This window comes from Erpetoichthys calabaricus, chromosome 8 (genome assembly GCF_900747795.2).
Source record: "Erpetoichthys calabaricus chromosome 8, fErpCal1.3, whole genome shotgun sequence".
Taxonomy (NCBI): domain Eukaryota; kingdom Metazoa; phylum Chordata; class Cladistia; order Polypteriformes; family Polypteridae; genus Erpetoichthys; species Erpetoichthys calabaricus.
In genome coordinates this window covers 68,498,173-68,519,844 of record NC_041401.2, presented here as the reverse complement: position 1 = coordinate 68,519,844, position 21,672 = coordinate 68,498,173, and the positions used below count along the sequence as shown (strand labels likewise).

The window sequence follows — 21,672 nt, the reverse complement described above, 5'->3', positions numbered from 1 at the left end:
GCATGAATCTGCCTTTACAGGGTTTCATCAGTTCAGGTACTTGTACCGTCTATATACAAATATACAAGAAAAAGCTTTTTCATGGTTATTTCTTTTTGTTATAGAAGCTGTAGATAGGGATGACTCCAGTGAGATTTAGAAACTTAATGGATGTAGCAGTTAAAGTTCCAGACTGACTAAAATGTTTTTTCCCCCCAATATCACAAAGGAAGCTGTAAATAAACAGGGCTGCATTCTGATATCATACAACTCCAAGCTGTAAAAAGGCCTTCATTGTGAGTTCCCTAGAAATGGATTTAAAAAAATGAACTGATTAGCCTCGTCTTATCCAGACTATGATGCAAATCAATATTTACCCTGTTCAGTGGCTCATCAGGTTATCAGAATTAACAGTGGCAATTCACACTTTTGTATCTGAGTTAGCCCAGAACAATTAGTGTATGATGTTTTTCGGCCTTGCTGTTTTATTTGAAATTTAAATTTTATTGTTGCTGTGTGAGGTGTGGACATGAATTTGGGCTGACATTCCTTTGTTGCTGAACATGGAGTGCACAATTTATACGAATCAAAGGCTCACCTGTTTAGAACTAGTGAACATCATAGCAATAAAAAAATGCATAAATAAAATAAATAAAGCCATGTCTTAAGTGTTGCCTGACTAGAATAATAGAATAGTACACTGCCTGGCCAAAAAAAAAGTCGCCACCTGGATTTAACTAAGCAAATAGGTACGAGCCTCCTATTGGATAATTACTGCATGGGTGATTATTTTTCAGCTGGCAACAAGTTTTTTAACCCCAACTGGTGCAATGAGTTGCTTCTCATTTCTTAAACAACCATGTTGAAAAACACATCTCGTGGTCGTGGAAAAGATGTTAGTCTGTTTGAGAAGGGTCAAATCATTGGCATGCATCAAGCAGAGAAAACATCTAAGGAGATTGCAGAAACTACTAAAATTGGGTTAAGAACTGTCCAACGCATTATTAAAATCTGGAAGGATAATGGGGACCCATCGTCTTCGAGGAAGAAATGTGGCCGGAAAAAAATCCTGAATGATCGTGATCGGCGATCACTTAAACGTTTGGTGAAATCAAATCGAAGAAAAACAACAGTAGAACTCAGGTCTATGTTTAATAGTGAAAGTAAGAGCATTTCCACACGCACAATGCGAAGGGAACTCAAGGGATTGGGACTGAACAGCTGTGTAGCCGTAAGAAAACCACTAATCAGTGAGGCAAACTGGGGGAAAAAAAGGCTTCAATTTGCTAGGGAGCATAAAGATTGGACTCTGGAGCAATGGAAGAAGGTCATGTGATCTGATGAGTCCAGATTTACCCTGTTCCAGAGTGATGGGCGCATCAGGGTAAGAAGAGAGGCAGATGAAGTGATGCACCCATCATGCCTAGTGCCTACTGTACAAGCCTGTGGGGGCAGTGCTATGATCTGGGGTTGGTGCAGTTGGTCAGGTGTAGGTTCAGCAACAGTATGTGCTCCAAGAATGAGGTCAGCTGACTACCTGAATATACTGTATGACCAGGTTATTCCATCAATGGATTTTTTCTTCCCTGATAGCACGGGCATATTCCAAGATGACAATGCCAGGATTCATCGGGCTCAAATTGTGAAAGAGTTGTTCAGGGAGCATGAGACATCATTTTCACACATGGATTGGCCACCACAGAGTCCAGACCTTAACCCCATTGAGAATCTTTGGGATGTGCTGGAGAAGGCTTTGCGCAACGGTCAGACTCTACCACCATCAATGTAAGATCTTGGTGAAAAATTAATGCAACACTGGATGGAACTAAATGTTGTGACATTGCAGAAGCTTATCGAAACAATGCCACAGCGAATGCGTGCCGTAATCAAAGCTAAGGCGGTCCAACGAAATATTGGAGTGTGTGACCTTTTTTTTTGGTGGTAACTTTTTTTTTGGCCAGGCAGTGTATATTCTTCAAAATCTCAAAGGAATCTACATGCAATAATAGTGTTATGTGGAATGCTTAAACCCTCTCTAAAATTCATATGTAGACACTTAGTGAGAAGTCAAGCAAAATGACACATTTTATTGGCTAACTAATAAGATTACAATATGAAAACTTTCGAGGCAACTCAGGCCCCTTCGGCAGGCAAGATGTAATCCTGCATGAAGTTGCTTATCACTGGAAGCTTTGCTTCAAATGGTAGTCATTCAGGGCTTTTTGTATTAAGTGATAAACTTCCTTTACCTGGTGGCACATTTGAATTTTGAAGACTTCCTGAACTGCTTGTTCAAAACCACAACTAGGTCTCTATTTCTAAAGTCTTTTATGTAAGTACAGTATATGAGCTGCTACACTTGTATCATTTATTTCAGTTTTTGCATATTACATGCAGATATCAGAATTTAATCTATTTCATGAATGGTTTCTATTCTAACACTAAAACCTAAAATATGTATATTTTACATTTTAAGGACAGTGCATGATTGAAACTGTAAGATTGTCATGCTTATATATAGTTAGCAAAAATTAGGGCATCAATGCACTTTGAGGTTTTTACAGCGACTTAATTAAACAGAAAACATTTTTTCATTTGGTTGAAAAATTACAAAAGCAATTTTAGATGATTTTCCCAAGAGGAACATAGCACTTTTTGTATCATAGTTGAATATATTGTACTTTTTTTAAATGTCATTTTATACATGGATTTTGTGCAACTGATACACAACCAGACAGGGGTATCGGTTTGCTTGGAAAAAAGTCCATATATAGTGTTGGTGTACTAGATACTACAAATTTTAAAATTACACCAGCATATGAATTGGTTTGATACAGTACAAATAAACCTTTCCTACTCACTGATATACAGTACATAGATGTGATTTATTTTTACAGTGTTCACATAAGAAGATAATGCTTTGCATGAAGGCTGGGAAATGTCTGTGGAGACTTTTGATGTCTGAGTTTGATCGAGCTGCCAGCATTTCTGCTGTAATTTACTTTTTATGCCTTTTTTCCTAGTTTTAAAGCTGCCAGGTGCACTCATCCTGTTCATTTGTTTCCTGTACTCCCCTTTATGGTGAAAGCAAAACTGCTGCTAAACATGCTGTACTAAGTTCAGCCAATTCTTAGAAAAGTAAATCTTCTGACTGCTTGAATTTTGTTGGAAAGTCATTTTTTCATTAGAAATCTTTTCAACCTGCACCTATAATGTTACCCCAGTTAAATTAAGCAGGTTATGAAACACATGGGTAAGTGGATGGATAAAAGTGGTAAAAATATTCTTGGTATTATGATTCTTTTGAAATAATTACTGCAAGATGTTACATTTTATTTGCACATATCCTTCCCCTTTTCTGGTATATTTTTATTTATGTGTGCTGGTTACTAATTATCATTCTGTCCTTGTTGGTTATTTGAAAAAGGTGATGAGTCTTTAGGGACAAGTAGAGGTGTTAACTAGTAATTATTTTAGTTGGAGAAAACAAACAAACCAATGTAGTTGCTCAGTGAGCATCTTAGTGTGTGAATGCTTACTCTTAGTTATTAAAACCTGAACACTTAGGTTCATAGATTATATGAAATATAATAATTGAAATAATCTTTTGGAGATGTACTGTATTTTCAATAGGAGGTCGCAAGGGATACTTTAAACGTATGTTTGATAAATACACTGGTCAGGGCTGTGTGATTTCTTTGATGAATCTAGCAGCACATGCACCTGTCTGTGATCACAGACACAAGCTGGAAGCCAGAAGTACTCTGTGCATGGGGGTTGCTGATCATGGAATTTTTGAGCTCTGTATCATTAAACAGAATGTTCTTGTTTTGTTTGTGTTAGAAATTTTGTTTCATTCTACCAATATGTTTTTCTTTTTTTTTATAATCTTTTTGGAGTTTTGTGATGAGTTAACTAGTCATTTAAAATTGGCCCAGTATTAAATAAGTGTGAATCAGAAACACGTATTATTGAATAAATAATCTGCACTATTTCTTGGGTCATGACAAATTAAATGATTAAAAGTTACAAGGTTTTCACATCTTTCTAGGAAAAATATAGGTAACACTACAGCTTTACTTAACCCTCCCCCACAGAGCAGAGACCTATTATGTACATATTACCAGTTAATTGCAGAGTAAACTTAAAAGTGAGTGTGGGTCTGTATGTACCATCCTGGTTTGTAGCTGATAGACAACCTGCATGTCTATGATTTGTAGTTTGAAAACTTGGGCACCCAGACAATATGTGTAAGCATAGGTTGAATAAGCTGTTTTTATACAGACAGCTTAGACTGGGACAGGATTTGAACCCAGCTTCATGTACCTGTAACATAGCAGCCCTTCACCAGTTTGACAACCTTGCTGACCTAATCAAAAGTTTTAAAACTTCAGTGTGCACCTGTGTGCAGTGTGGGGAGAAAATTCAATTTGCCTGTAAATATTCGTATGCTTTGCGTACTGGCATAGAATTCCAGCATCTCTGAAGTATATTAAGCCCAGGTAATTTACCTTTTGATATACCTGTCACTCTTTTTGTGAGATTCTTTCACTTATGTGTTTCTTCTTATTTATTTTGAAGCGATGATAAGAGATCTTTAGGGTAAAATCTAAACTTTGTTGTCTGTGGAAGTTAATAATGGTTTTATTATTAATTTATTGCAGCACCCTGCCCATGGCTCAGGTGAAAAAGGTAGGCGTCCGCTTGTTGTCCCAAGCATGGAGTTCTCTGACTATGTGTGCTGTGTGCCCATAGTGCTTTCACTAACAACTACCGTTAAACTTATTTTCATAGATCAATGTGCCCAGTTTGTTAGCATCACCCAAAATTAATAGCAAGCTTACTCAGTGCTGCTGCTTTGACCTGTGCTAATAGGTTGATGTTGCTGCTGAATATGAACAATCAACCACATTTCGCATGGTCATGTGCATGTCTAGTAGCGTGCCAGTTGGAAATTTGCTATAAAATCTTGTAACAGTTTATGCTGCCACAGCATCTAATAGCAGTTTGGAAGTAAACTGTACAAATAACCTTTTTTCAAATTTTATTGTATTGATTTTGTAAATTACATTAAAGAGATTGAAACAATACATTAGTCAAGGATGCAATCAATACGTTTTATGTCAGTGTCAAATGTCATCCTCTTACTGGAAATGATAAACAATGGCCTTCTGTTTTCCTTAACAAAACTTTTTTTTTAACTGTTTATTTTACTCAAGCTATTTTTTTTTTTTTTTTTACAATTAAAGAGAGATTTTTTTTGTATCTCTTACTCACGGTAATAATGGCTTCCACTGTATGTGATCCTATAGTGGTCAAGCAAAACTACCATAGGCATTGAATAGCGGTATGGAAAACAAGCCATACTTATTTACAAATCTTGATTGGTTTCTAGGAGCTGTTTTACTTGTCAGTTAAATGTATCAGCTCTACTTTGGATTCAGAATGTGTTCAGACTCCTTCAGTTTCTATGCACTTTATTGTGTTGCAGAGTTAATTTATATGGATGCATTTGCCATTTTTGCCCATCAATCTACATTCAATACCCCATTATGAGAAAATGAAAACATTTTCAGAAAAGTTTGCAAATTCATTAAAAATCAAATACTGAAATCTCTCTCATTTATACAAGTATTCAGATCCTTAATTCTGTACTTTGTATAAGCCCCTTTGTAAGCAATTACAGCTTTGAGTATAGTCGGGTAAGTCTCTACAAGCATTGCACACCTGGATTTGGGCAATTTATTCCATTCTTCCTGGCAGATCTTCTCAGGCTCCTTTTTGATTGGATGGGAAGTGTCTGTAAACGGCTATCTTCAGGTGTCACCCCAGATGTTCTATGAAGTTTAAGTCTTGGCTTTGGCTGGGCTACTTAAGATTAGTCAGATACTTGTCCCAAAGCCATTCGAGCATTGTTTTGACTGTATGGTTCAGGTCATTGTTGTATTGGAAGGCAAACCATCTCCCCAGTTTGAGGTGACGTGCACTGTGGAGCAAGTCTTATGTATTTATTTTTAAGGACCTCTCTGTATTTGTGTGCATTCCTCCTTCCCTCAGTTCGGACTAGACTGCCTTTCCCTGCTGCCAAGAAGCACCTCCATAACCTGATGTTGCCACCATCTAGCTCCACAGTAGCATATGGATGTCAGACTGAATGTCGATATTCAAATATAATTCAAATGTATTTTAAAAAGGTCTTATTTAAAGCTGACAATTGATTGTAAAGAATGGTTATTTGTTTACCTGCGCTCATTTTGCCAACAATTTACTCCAGGTGCACAATGCAAAGCTGTCCTATTTCACAACTGTTTTTACTTCAGTTTACTTCCATGATCATCCTTTTTGTAATTTTAAATGCTTAGCTTGTGTTTTTAGTAAACTTTTAGTAAAACTTATGGTGTGAAACATCCATCCATCCATTTTCCAACCCGCTGAATCCGAACACAGGGTCACGGGGGTCTGCTGGAGCCAATCCCAGCCAACACCGGGCACACGGCAGGAACCAATCCAGGGTGCAGGGTGCCAACCCACTGCAGGACACACACAAACACACCCACACAGTAGGGCCAATTTAGAATCGCCAATCCACCTAACCTGCATGTCTTCAGACTGTGGGAGGAAACCGGAACGCCCGGAGGAAACCCACGCAGACACAGGGAGAACATGCAAACTCCACACAGGGAGAACCCGGGAAGCGAACCCAGGTCTCCCAACTGCGAGGCAGCAGTGCTACTCATTGCGCCACCGTGCCACCTGGTGTGAAACAGTGTTGCTCTATTTTTTTTCTCCTCTATCCCAGTGCTATGCACTTTGATCAACAAGTGTACTTGAAACAAGTGTTTTTCTAAGCACTTCTTTGGTGCTGTAAAAGTATCATTTTGCATCAGGTTGTGTCCCATTCACTCTTAACCCTGAGATCCCTGACTGTTTAATGTTAAGACCCTCTAATTAAAATAAATGGAAAATACTGCCATAATTCTGATTTGTCCTTTTATCACAACACTCTAAAATCCCCACTATAGAGAGCCTTGTCAATGTCAGCCAACACATTGTGGACAGTGAACCATAAAAGCAGTCACAAAAAGGAGCTTCAGTCTTTACGAGCTACATGCACTGGTGCAGCGCTTCACTGCATTAATATATCTTTAATCTTTTTTTTTTATATAAACTTGAAGTGCTTCTGCAATACATGAAGTAGTTATGACAATGTAAAGTGGGTCCTGTTAGCACTCGGCTGGTGTCCCCCACTACAAATGTATTGTGATGTGTCTTGCTGCTGCAAGCACAGCTGTGAGGAATGGGAAGCAGGGTTGGGGTAAAGGCCAGGAGAGAGCACTTTTTGTGAAGGTATTAGGACAGCACTGGTGGAAGAATTGAGTAACACGGGTGAGGGATAGTCCAAGCAGTTTAAGACTTAGTCACCCAGCTGTCAGTACCAGTTGAAGACAAGACAACGGTACAGATGCTTCCTTTTTATAGGGTGCAGCTGCTCATGAGTTTAGTATCACTAGGATCCTTTTTTTTTTTTTTTTTTTTTTTATTGGTTTTAGCTCTTGGAGGTTTACTGCTGCTGCGGTGGGTTGGCACCCTGCCTGGGATTGGTTTCTGCCTTGTGCCCTGTGTTGGCTGGGATTGGCTCCAGCAGACCCCCGTGACCCTGTGTTTGGATTCAGCGGGTTGGAAAATGGATGGATGGATGGATGGTTTACTGCTGATGTGGACATTGCCATGATAATATAGTATAAAAACGGCATGACTATAATGCCCAGAATCGTTAGCCTAAGGTTGAAAATATTTAAATATTTGCTTATTTTTAATATTTAATCTCTATTTTTTGGGTAATTGGACAGCCCTACTGTATTGAGGGTATTAGGCAGGTGATGAGCAATGTCTGATATTTGCCAGGTGTAATAGTTGGAGTTCTGCCCAAACAGTTCAAATTTTGACTCATCAGAACTGGAAATCTTTTTTTTCCTCATGCTCAGAGTCCTATAATTGCAATTTGGCAAACTCCAATCAGGAGTTAGCTACTCTATCCTAAACCCTGAACACTTCAGCAGAGAACTTCTGAAGCTATGTTAGAGTGACCATTGGATTTTTGGTCACCTCCCTGTTGAAACACATTCTTGTCTAATTACTCCATTTTGGCTGAACAGCCAACTCTTGGAATAGTCCTGGTAGTTCCATACTTCATACATTTCACAATTATTGAGGCCAAAGTGCTCCTGGGAACATTCAAAGCTTTAGAAATTGTTTTATACCCTTGCCTTGAGCTATGCCTCCCCACAATGTTAATGCAGAGGTCTTTAGAGGGTTATTTGGACTTCATAGCTTGTCCACTCCTGACATGCAGTGAGAATTGTGGGACCCAATATACACAGGTGTATGCCTTTCTAAATGATGTTTATTTAATTCAGTTTGCCACAGGTGGACTCCATTCAAGTTGTAGATGCATCTCACTGATAATTAAAGCATACTTGATCAGTTTGGTGTACCACAGCAAAGGGTTTCTATACTTATAGAAATAAGTGATTTCAATTTTTAATTCTTAATAAATTTGCATTAGGGGTTATTGAGTGGAGATTAATGAGCAAAAATGGCATATTTATATATTTAAAATTACATCTACAATACAGTTTGCAGAAAGTGAAAGGGTCTGAATACTTTGTGAATCCACTGAACATTTTGGTCAAGCAGAAGGTTTAAAGCTTTGTTTTGGTAGTTTTTAGTAATAGTTTAACTTTAACTTAGTACCTTTTGGCTTAAACTTTTGTCTTAAACTACATGTCTGTGAAATTATTGGCCAAAGTCACAATTGTGGTTGGTATAAATATTATTTCAATGCCAAAATAAACCGAATGTTAAAGTTTCTCCTATATAACCTTCATTAAAGGGTACAGTATATGGATAAATTGTTGCAATTAGGATTTATTTTTTTCTTTTTAATTTCCTTTATACAAATTTGTGCTCTTTCATTAACTTTAGGGAGTCATCTCTTCCTAGGTGGGTATGTCTCTGTCTCAAGTGAATACATTCCTGCCATAGTGTCATCGAGAACATTAATGTCAAAGATTGTGTGATCTGATTAAGCATTGCAGGCGTCTCTACTAATAGAATGTGTCTCCTGCCCGACCCAGAAGGGCCTGTGTGCAGAATTAATATGCTAATTGAGCAGACAAAGAAATTAAATAAAAGTGAATGTGTACAATGTTTCAATGTTTATTATCATTTTGTACTCGGTAAATGCCTTTATTGGGAGAGGTGGATGTGACTATTCCCGTCATAGGCAATGGAAAACAAAATTTAAGGTAAAGCTGAAGGACCTGATAATAAAATGGCAATATAAAAGACAGTTGATGGTTGATACAATATTCACAGCTTGTTCTAACCCCAAGGAGAACAGAGGATTAGAATCTTTGAGGTTGGTTTTCAGCAGGTGTCCAAATGTCTGAACACTCCCAGATACAATTATAAATACAATTGTTACATAATGTTTGGATTATTTGACCAAAGTACTTTGCAGCCGCCTTTGATCTTCTAGAGGATGAATGGCAGTACTGATGTGATAGAGACTGTGGCATTGTATATTCTATGACTTTTCATCATATGTAGATATTATTGAATAACTTCACCACACTCAAGTAAGGCAGAATGTTCAGTATTGTGCCTTGGAATTCCTAGAGATTTTTACATAACATCCATTTCTTTTTTTCTTTAGGGGGTGTTTCCCTGACATTGAGGACCATCTGACCATAGTATGCATTATTGAACTGGACACTGAGTTTTGCTGTAATAATTATCAGCGACTGTCTATAGCTGTAAAATAATTTAAATAAACTTCAATTTTCATAATTGTAATTTTTCTTTTACTAGTTGGAAGTTACTTTGAGCTACACTTTTGAATGAAATATGCTATAAAAATGTTATTTACTTGTTTTGGATATGTCACGGGGTCTCATAAACATACTGTAAAACGGTGTTTTTTAAAAAGTGTGACTCGCCAAGAGGGAACCCAGTGGGTCATGAAAACACTAACATTGGAAAAAGTGGGTCACGACACATTAATAATAATATTTATTTAAATTTATATATCACTTTTCTTACTACTCAAAGCTCTCTCCACGCAGGGAGGACCCAGGATGCAAACCCATTGTTTCTTACTGCGAGACAGCAGCACTACCACTTAAAAGCAAAACTGATATAAAGAATGCCCTAGGTTGACATCCATGTGTTCCCTGTTTTTCATGTGTCTCCAGCTGGATAACAGACATAGACTTGGATTAGCATTTCATTTGAAGTGCAAAAACCTTAACAACAAGCTTTATTGGTGTCTCACAAATACTGACTGAGTGTTTGGATGAATTGTTTAATATTACTCTGTGAGTGCTTTGTCTAGAGTCTCTCATGCTGATTGCATTCCAGACAACAAATAGAATAGCATACTGAGCCAAGATTAAAGAGGTTATAGTTGTTGATGCTGCACATATTTCTGTGCCTTAACAGATTGCACTAATCATAGTCTGATGTTAAATGCCTGGCCTGATACTGATACAGTATTCTGTGGCCTTTTTTGACTGCAATTTGTGTTGAGAAGAATATAATATAGGGGAGCAGTAGATCTGGAAATGATCTTTGATTAGTATGCAGTATGGATAATATTAGGATTAATTTGAAGGATATAGAATGTGTTTACCTAATATCAGGCACTCTAAGTAAACTACTTTCTTTAATTTAGAGGGCAGTTGTCCATGATAAAACATTGTGAATTAAGGTTTTAATCAGATCGGTCAATAAAGTTTTGTTTTATTTTTTATTTTGCTTTTTCAGTATGAGTTTAAGAAATACAAATTAACACACCTAGTTTACTATTCAGATTTATATAAAATCCAGCTGTCGATACAACGCAGAACCTAAAAATGTTAATGAGACAAACATTGTTTTAACAAGAAAGGTCTGTTTAGCCCAGCATGATGTAGCAGCTCGCCAACTGTGTCCAATTAAGGATTCAGGATTTAATTGAAATTGTTGCTTTCTATGGTATTATTGGGTAACTATTTCTTTATACTACAATATTTGTATTAAAAAATAAAATGTACCTTTTGTCAATTTTTGTCTTGGCACCATAAAGTGATTTACAGAACAAAATAAGGTTGTGATGTTGAGCAGAGATACTGTATGAGCTAAGTAATTCCAGTCAGTGGCATTTTTGGCATTGAAATTCTGGTGGGGCTGCATGGAACTGAGAGAGAGCGATTGTGTCAGAATAGGTACTGCCATCCCAAGAGGCTGTGCAAGGGAGGAGCGAGTAAGAGAAAGAGGGATGATCAAGCATTTAAAGGGCAGAATCAATGTGACCCTTTACTCTGCTTAACTTCATTGGCTTGGGTATGTGACTGCCAGCAGTCCTGTGATGGATCCTGAGTTGGATGAGTTCATGGATTTTTGGGGCAAGTAAGGCTAAATAGGTTTGTCTTTGACCACAAGCAAATGGTGTAAAGTAGAGCTGGCAGCATGAATGTGTTCAGGCAGAGGACACAGCAAAGAAAAGGTCATTGGAGCTACAGTACATTGAAGAAGCTGTGGAAGATCAATGAGGTAGCATTATCATTGGAGGGAGCCTGAAGAAGAAGTCAGTCTCCACTAAACCTCACATGAGGGACAGGAAAAAAAAAAAAACACACACACACAAAGTGAAGATCTATCACCATACAGTACGCAGTACAACCAAGAAAGAACAGTATTAAAAGATATGTTAACATCAAATAGTAACGATGGGCACTATTCAAAATAGAGATGTTCAAGCTTACACACTTTTTAAATTGCATCACAAAAAAAGTCAGTTGCTCACTTACTGGGCTTGCCTTCAAGCCCCAAGGTTGAACTGAAATGTTCAGGCTACTATGTACACAGATGAGCAAAGGTCTGCCAAGAACACTGCAAGGTTGAAGGGCATGCCCAAGAAAACCAAAACAGGCAAGCAGCACCAAGCATTAATAAAATTTCACATACTGCAAAAGTAAATTTTCTACGTATGAAATTATGTTGAGCATATCATGACAAAGTGGAAAAGGTTAATTATGTAACAACCAAGTTGAGATTGTTTTAAATATTTTAACAGTTCATTAATTTGAGGAAGGCTTACTTTTTATATTTTTGTACAACAGTGCCATCTGCTGGGAGATAAGGCACTGCCCCACTTCCCCTTAACACTAGAATTACCAGAGCCTACGAAAAAACTCGTATATCCGGCCCACCTTAAATCGCTTCTTAAAACCATTCTCACCTCTCTGCCAGCGTCTTTTGTCATCTAAATGTACTGATAAAGACAAGCTGCCAGCAGCCGGCTATTCCATCCCCCCAACGACTTAGAACGTAAATTAACTTTTCCCAGCTCATGCCTTGATTGATTATCTGGGAGTGAAGTGGAGTTTTAGAGTGGAAATAATAGATTGTTATTTGGAACACACGCATTTCATATGTGTTGCATTTCTACAGTAATCTGTGTGAACATATTGTTAAAACAGAAACATTTTTTATATTCTAGTAGCAAATGACAAAATGTAGGCATAAACTATATAATGTATGAAGCCTGAAGTCCAAATATCAAAGAAACACTTTCACAAAAAGTACAAAAAAAAGCCACCACCAAAAAAAGCCGCCTTAGTGTGTGACATTGACACTCATTAGCTATCACTGTTTCAGTGGCGCAACAGTATCAGTCGCTGACTGGGAATCAGAAGGTCATGAGTTCGATCCTGCACGACTCCCTTTTGAGAAGTGTTCTTATTTTCACTATTTTAGAAAAAAAAAGATACATTTTATTTCAGTCTGTAACAGCCGGTGTAATTTATGATATTTGTAAAATTTTAGCTTTGTTTATTATTTTTTTTAATTCACTTTTCATTGTCTCAGCCGCGTTCAGGATCCTTACCTACCCCCTCCCCCCCTTCTGACACTGCTGTTTTCACATAAAGACGCGCAATAGCTCTTCAGTGTATCACGATACATATGACCGCGTGTTTTTTTTCCCCCAATATTGCCAGTCCCCACGTGTTGCTGTATGCTGTTTCTTTTGTACTCCAGGACATGCAGAGGAAAGCATAGTAAAGCGCAGTAACTTCAGCGCTATATGCAATCATCAGACACTCCCCATCTGATACTGCTGTTTTCACATAAAGACGCACTATAGCTCTGCAGTGTACTTGTGACTGCATTGTCGTACCGATGCTTGCGAACTGAAGTGTCTGCATGCACTTTTCGTGGCATTATACGTGTATTTTTTGAGCATGCCCGTGTCGCTCAAACACAGGAACATATGTTGATGTAAAAGTATAACAAAACAAGTGATTATTTTATTCAAGACTATAACCGAAGCAAAAAGAAAGCAAGTTACAGTAGGCGGTTGATATGACAGCTTGCGTGGTGGAATGCTAAGAACTGCTGATTTCCATTCCGTGCTATATAACTGTTAACATTTGAATCTGATGATTGCATATAGCGCTGTCTTATTCAGTGTGCGCAAGAACATGCAGGTGGCCAGTTGCTACAACGCACATTTTAAAAAAAGAAAGAGACAAATATATGTGACGTTTTGAAGAAATCACTTTATGACGCGAATAGTACCAATCAGAAAACATCGTTGAAGTAATGCAATATTATTTGAAAACGAACAGCGTCAGATCGGGTGTGAAGTTATACTGGCGCTGTTTGAGTCAGATCAGAAGCTGAAAAAGCTCCTGTTCTGACTTTAAGTAAAAAAGCATTAATTAATCAACAGAAATAACTGCGATTGACATTTTAAACTTAACGATTTACAGTACATACCAATTTATAAATTTAATGTCCGTTTGAGGAAAAAAAAAACAATTTCTCCAAAGCTGGGAATCGAACTCAGATCTCTGTAGGGCAGCTGTGTCCCAAGTCAGCAAACCGTAGCGTTAAGCCACGGAAGCTATTGTATCATCCTTGAACCTTTGGTGAAAGTGTTTATTTGATGTTTGGACTTCAGGCTTCACAGATTCTATAGTTTATGCCTACATTTTGTAACATTTATTACTAAAATATGAAAAAGTTTCTGTTTTAGCAATGTGTTTACACAGATTACTGTAGAAACGGAACACGCATGAAATGCATGTATTCCAAATAGCGATCTATTATTTCCATTCTAAAACTCCAGCAGTTCAGTCACTCCCAGATAATCAAACAAGGCATGAGCTGGGAAAACTTAGTGAACGTTCTGCGACGGTGGGGGATGGAATAGCCGGCTGCTCGTCTTAATCGGCACATTTAGAAGACAAAAGAGAGGTGAGAACGGTTTTAAGGTGGGCCGGATCTACGAGTTTTTTCGTACACTCTGGTAATTTTAGTGTTAATGCAGAGACACCACTACTTTTGAATAAAAATCCATCCATCCATCCATCCATTTTCCAACCCGCTGAATCCGAACACAGGGTCACGGGGGTCTGCTGGAGCCAATCCCAGCCAACACAGGGCACAAGGCAGGAACCAATCCTGGGCAGGGTGCCAACCCACCGCAGGACACACACAAACACACCCACACACCAAGCACACACTAGGGCCAATTTAGAATCGCCAATCCACCTAACCTGCATGTCTTTGGAATGTGGGAGGAAACCAGAGCGCCCGGAGGAAACCCACACAGACACGGGGAGAACATGCAAACTCCACGCAGGGAGGACCCGGGAATCGAACCCAGGTCCCCAGATCTCCCAACTGCGAGGCAGCAGCGCTACCCACTGTGCCACCATGCCACCCTTGAATAAAAATATAGTAAAAAAACAAAATGCAGCACAGAGAGGAACTAGGGATCTTAGAATTATGAAAGATGGCTTTTAAATAGCAAAAATCAAAAAATATTAGTCTGTGTGAAATTTAATTAAACACATTCTGTTTCATCAGTATTTTTGTCTGCTAACTATAGTCCAAAAAGAGAAACATTTCTTGGATTAGATGTCACAAATATTATCTGATTACATAATCCCAAAAACCACATGTCCTTTAACATCTCTTAACATGAGACCTTATAACAGTTAGATGAGAGGAGTCTATATTTTCCAAGTAATTCCTCTTCTGCTTAATGAGGTGTAATCTTCAAAAAAAAAAAAAAAAATCTACAAAACTATGTAAGAAAAGATGATACAGTACATTTCAGGTATTTAAAACTGATAATGGAGATATCTCGTTTTAGTAGAATTGCATTAACATCTATTGGTAATAAAGTGCTTTCCTTATCACATGTTGGGACAAAACAGTAGTAAAATGCCAAGTGAATCATTTTACATAATTTACTAGGTAAGAGTTTAATATTTTACTGTATAATGTAAAACATTATGTACTAATGTTTTCAGGTTATGTTATGAAGGTGTTTGGTTAACTACTTGTTCCTGTAGCATTCTTTTATTTGATCTTCACTTTGTTTCCTTTTTTTGAGTAGTATAAGCCAGTGCAAATCATACTTTTAATAATAAAAGTGAACTTATGGGTAGCTGGGCTTGGGTTAATCAAAGTGAACTAGAACCTACTTTGTGACAGTGTATGAGAGAGGTGTTGGATACTAAAGCACATAAATGTAATCATTGATACTGGCAATGGAGTTGTCTTGATGAAAGAAATTAATATGCACTTTTTAGGAGTCATGGGACATGCTTACCATAGCTTGGCGTGCCATCTGCTATCGTAAGTATTCTTGGATTGTGTATGGGAATTTGACCTGGCTGTTGAACATGGTGGAAATTTGGAAAGATTAATGAGGTGTATGTGCAGGTTTTTGTGTGTGTGAGGCAGATTAACTGTAGAGTTCAAAACTGGGAGTCATGTGGAGGTGATAAGTAATGTGGCAAGGAGAAACAAGCCAGGATGGTTCTAGCATTTGATGAGAAAGACAGAGAAAAGGAGAATGAAGATGTGTAACATCACATGGGTAGAGAGGATGATCTCAAGGAAAAGCCTGGAAAAATCAGTAGATGGAATCGGGGGAAAATGACATTTAAAGAATGGGTTATGCCTTTAAGGAATACAATAGACACATTTACTGTAGCCCCCATTCTTGTGATTCTGTAAGAGAAAGTGCCAGTTAAGAAAACAAATGAAAGAAATTGCTATTATGTTATCAATTATACTGGTTAAGCACAATAATATTAATATATATACAAAAAAAACTTCTTTGTAAACTATGTATTTTGTGATTATAGTGTTAATCAAAGTTATTTCCCAGAAACAATACCAGGCAGTTTGGTCATTTGACTCAGACAGAAATTCCTGGTCAAAACATGCATTTGGCAGGCGTTCAGTCTTACACAATTTCATTCTTACTTATCTAAATAGCTGAATGTCATAGTCCTCCTACTGAGGCAATATTCACATTTCTCGCATTGCAAATGTATACTGTAATATCTGGCACTACTACAGAATGCAAGAAGTGATCCTTTCTTATAGTGGTCTGGAAAACGTCTTTGGCATAGACCAGGTGATAAAACAGAAATCTGTTCAGCCTATCCCCTGCCTTTAAATAGTCAGCTAATTGATCAACTTCCCTAAGGCTTTAAAAAGTTTTTTCACCCTCGGTTACAAAAAAAAAAAAAAAAAAGTCTGTATTGATGTAGACGTGACTCATTGTTAGCTCAAAAGGATGGAAAAAGTGTTCAATTTATATACCCCATTACCATTTACTTTTCTTGTGGATTGAAACAAGAGTGAGTCTAGACCTCCAAGCAATTTTGCAGCTGATTTTATGGTACATAATTCTAAATTACTGTCTGCAGCCCAGAATGGCATTCTGCCCCAGTTATTCTGTATAAAAAAGAAAACTTGTGCTAGGTATTGCATTCACGCCTAATGTAAACATTAATCTTTAAATGGACAAATTGCAGTGATTTCCTATCTAATATTGAATCCCAATCATAACTCTGCCACTGAATTAGAAAGGTATAAATTTAAACATTTTTGAACTACTTATCATTGCTTTCCCCATTATCAATATGCCAGATACCTAAGGTGTCTCCATATTTCACAGCATTGGTTTCAAGTCTTGGTGAATTCCCCTTACCTCCCTTGTTCCCACTGACCAGATATGTTTTGAGAGGTAGTTGTTTGTTCAACTGTAACTACTAGGATTAATTTTGAATATGGAAAGCAAAATAATGCTGGACCAAGCCAAAGTGATAATGTAGGTTAGAAGGAGCCATGACAAAACACATAGAAGGGGGAAACTATATTATATACAGTCCAAGTAATAAACCAAACCCACTATGGCAAAACACAGGAATACAAACAAAGCACAAGCAGAAATATTTAAATAAATAAACATGAGCAGAAATTCAAAGCAATAGGCAGAATGTTTAAAAGCATTGGGTTCTAGACCAGTAATGCACAAAGTTTTGTGGAGAGGCTGAATAGGCACAATGCTATAGCACTATTAAATGGCAGTGCTCCTCATTTGTTTCCCTTGCTCCTCCCATCATAACTGTAGCATAATTTTAGTGTTACCTTGTAGGAAAGTTGATGGGTGAGGTCATGTGGAAGGAAAAATAAAACGTGGAACAATGGAAAAATCCCAGGGTTCTGCATGAAACCTAAAAGTGCCTGCATAGGTCTGTCCATAAAGCTCAGAAATGTTACTATTGAAATCATGTCAGAAATACTACTATCCTTTCCCTACTTAAGGACCAGGTATGCATCCAATTAATATCAGTATCCATCCTACCCCCTCCTAGGTTAAGTTGGCTACATGCAGACCTTCTAACTATAAAGATTGTGAGTCATGAGCAGTTTATTTAAATTGGCCAAAGAATATTGGTAAAATAGCTTTCTTGCTGTCAAATCTGTTTGTAGCAATTTTAGTTGATGACCTGCGTATTATAGCTGTGTAATAGGGATTTAATTATAACATTGCTAGTCTATTTTAATTTGCTGTTATTTTCAGCTACTGGTATTATAATTTTCAATGTTAATGAATATATTAAACATTCACGCAAATTCAAATTTATATACAAATTGCTGTAAATTTGTGGAATTATGTAGCAGAAAGTATACTCCATATACAGTAAAAGCATCCTTATGTGTGTTGGCATTTTTGTGAAAATGATTGACAATTCATTTGAATCATGTTAGTACATGTGTCATTTCCATAAACTGTACAGGCTTGATGGGCTATTTTTTTCCTTTTTGAAATGTATTTTTCATGTAAGTGCCACATATACTGTCTACACTGAATATCTGTTAATGTGGCAAACTGATGTACAATAGTAAACAGTGGCCTTTTCACTGAGACAGATGGCTTGCAGCAAGAAATATATTCAACCATACTGTTTAGTTGTGAAATAGTATGCATTTCAAAATGGCATTGCTATATCAATATATATACAGTATCTCACAAAAGTGAGTACACCCCTCACATTTTTGGAAATATTTTATTATATCTTTTCATGGGACAACACTGAAGATATGGCACTTTGATACAATGTAAAGTAGTCAGTGTACAGTTTGTATAACAGTGTAAATTTGCTGTCCCCTCAAAATAACTCCACACACAGCCGTTAATGTCTAAACCGCTGGCAACAAAAGTGAGTACACTCTAAGTGAAAAATGTCCAAATTGATAGATAGATAGATACTTTATTAATCCCAAGGGGAAATTCACATACTCCAGCTGCAGCATACTGATACAAAAGACAATATTAAATTAAAGAGTAATAAAAATGCAGGTAAAAACTGACAATAACTTTGAATAATGTTAACGTTTACCCCCCCCGGGTGGAATTGAAGAGTCACATAGTTTGGGGGAGGAACAATCTTCTCAGTCTGTCAGTGGAGCAGGATAGTGACAGCAGTCTGTCGCTGAAGCTGCTCTTCTGTCTGGAGATGACACTGTTTAGTGGATGCAGTGGAGCCTGCTGAGCGCCCGTCGCTCTGCCACAGATGTCAAGCTGTCCAGCTCCATGCCAACAATAGAGCCTGCCTTCCTCACCAGTTTGTCCAGGCGTGAGGCGTCCTTCTTCTTAATGCTGCCTCCCCAGCACACTACCGCGTAGAAGAGGGCGCTTGCCACAACCGTCTGATAGAACATCTGCAGCATCTTATTGCAGATGTTGAAGGACGCCAGCCTTCTAAGGAAGTATAACCAGCTCTGTCCTTTCTTACACAGAGCATCAGTATTGGCAGTCCAGTCTAATTTATCATCCAGATGCACTCCCAGGTATTTATAGGTCTGCACCCTCTGCACACAGTCACTTCTGATGATCATGGGGTCCATGAGGGGTCTGGGCCTCCTAAAATCCACCACCAGCTCCTTGGTTTTGCTGGTGTTCAGGTGTAGGTGGTTTGAGTCGCACCATTTAACAAAGTCCTTGATTAGGTCCCTATACTCCTCCTCCTGCCCACTCCTGATGCAGCCCACGATAGCAGTGTCATCAGCGAACGTTTGCACATGGCAGGACTGAGTTGTATTGGAAGTCCGATGTATATAGGCTGAACAGGACCGGAGAAAGTACAGACCTCTGCGGCGCTCCTGTGTTGCTGACCACAATGTCAGACATGCAGTTCCCGAAACGCACATACTGAGGTCTGTCTTTAAGATAGTCCACGATCCATGCCACCAGGTATGAATCTACTCCCATCTCTGTCAGCTTGTCTCTAAGGAGCAGAGGTTGGATTATGTTGAAGGCGCTAGAGAAGTCTAGAAACATAATTCTTACAGCACCACTGCCTCTGTCCAAGTGGGAGAGGGATCGGTGTAGCATATAGTTGATGGCATCCTCCGCTCCCACCTTCTCCTGATATGCGAACTGCAGAGGGTCGAGGGCGTGTTGAACCTGTGGCCTCAGGTGCCCAAAGTGTCAATATTTTGTGTGGCCACCATTATTTTCCAGCACTGCCTTAACTCTCTTGGGCATGGAGTTCACTAGAGTTTCATTGGTTGCCACTGGAATCCTCTTCCATTCCTCCATGACGACATCACGGAGCTGGTGGATGTTAGAGAACTTGCATTCCTCCACCTTCCGATTTGAGGATGCCCCACAGATGCTCAATAGGGTTTAGGTCTGGAGACATGCTTGGCCAGTCCAGCACCTTTACCCTCAGTTTCTTTAGCAAGGCAGTGGTTGTCTTGGAGGTGTGTTTGGGGTCGTTATCATGTTGGAATACTGCCCTGCGGCCCAGTTTCTGAAGGGAGGGGATCATGAGCTGCTTCAGTATGTCATAGTACATGTTGGCATTCATGGTTCCCTCAATGAACTGTAGCTCCCCAGTGCCGGCAGCACTCATGCAGCCTCAAACCATGACACTCCCACCACCATGCTTGACTGTAGGCAAGGCACACTTGTCTTTGTACTCCTCACCTGGTTGCCACCACACATGCTTGACACCATCTGAACCAAATAAGTTTATCTTGGTCTCATCAGACCACAAGACATGGTTCCAGTAATCCATGTCCTTAGTCTGCTTGTCTTCAGCAAACTGTTTGCGGGCTTTCTTGTGCATCATCTTTAGAAGAAGCTTCCTTCTGGGACGACAACCATGCAGACCAATTTGATGCAGTGTGCGGCGTATGATCTGAGCCCTGACAGGCTGACCCCCCACTCCTTCAACCTCTGCAGCAATGCTGGCAGCACTCATACGTCTATTTTCAAAAGACAACCTCTGGATATGACGCTGAGCACGTGCACTCAACTTCTTTGGTCGACCATGGCGAGGCCTGTTCTGAGTGGAACCCGTCCTGTTAAACCACTGTATGGTCTTGGCCACCGTGCTGCAGCTCAGTTTCAGGGTGTTGGCAATCTTTTTATAGGCTTGGCCATCTTTATGTAGAGCAGCAATTCTTTTTTTCAGATCCTCAGAGAGTTCTTCGCCATGAGGTGCCATGTTGAACTTCCAGTGACCACCATGAGGGAGTGTGAGAGCGATAACCCAAGTTTAACACACCTGCTCCCCATTCACACCCGAGACCTTGTAACACTAATGAGTCACATGACAGCGGGGAGGGAAAATGGCTAATTGGCCACAATTTGGACATTTTTCACTTAGGGCTGTACTCACTTTTGTTGCCAGCGGTTTAGACATTAATGGCTGTGTTTTGAGTTATTTTGAGGGGACAGCAAATTTACACTGTTATACAAGCTGTACACTGACTACTTTACATTGTATCACAGTGTCATATCTTCAGTGTTATCCCATGAAAAGATATACTAAAATATTTCCAAAAATGTGAGGGGTGTACTCACTTTTGTGAGATACTGTATATAATATATATATATTCATAATGTACAAAAATGTTATTTATTTTACACTAGCCATTCCCCACGGCTCCGCCCGCGTAGTGGTGAAACAAGACAAACTTTAAAAATCAATAAACAAAAAGGTATCGTTAGCTAAGCGGAGGCAAGTTGCACTTCAAAATGCAAAGGTACACTGACTCCCCACTCCTGACGTCACTCTCCCCCCCCCCCCCCCCCTCAGCGCACAGCCTCTGTCTCAGATTAGCGCAAGTGTATTGCTCCTGTAAGCAAACAGTTACAAAAATATTCATGCAGTACAATATAAACAGTGATGGACTTTCCACCCAGTCTACTGGAACATCTGTATACAGTAGTACTGTGAACTTTCAAAGACAAGAAAACAGTTATACTGTACCTGTTCTCTTGTCTGTATCTGTAGATTATGGTGGACACAGAGAATCTGC

General features: G+C 38.8%; 1 protein-coding gene across 3 annotated transcripts in view; it reads left to right on the top strand.

The window, feature by feature from the left end:
• Positions 1-21,672, top strand: part of LOC114655599 (unconventional myosin-Ic) — a 177,704-nt gene that overhangs the window by 47,129 nt on the left and 108,903 nt on the right. The window contains exon 1 of one of the 3 annotated variants that reach the window (XM_051930962.1): positions 4,651-4,671. The exons of the other annotated variants lie outside the window; for them this stretch is intronic. Within the exon in view, the coding sequence (XP_051786922.1) occupies positions 4,654-4,671 (18 nt within the window). The 5' untranslated portion in view covers positions 4,651-4,653. Of the gene's footprint in view, positions 1-4,650; positions 4,672-21,672 lie in introns of those variants that run through there. 3 annotated transcript variants of the gene reach the window in all.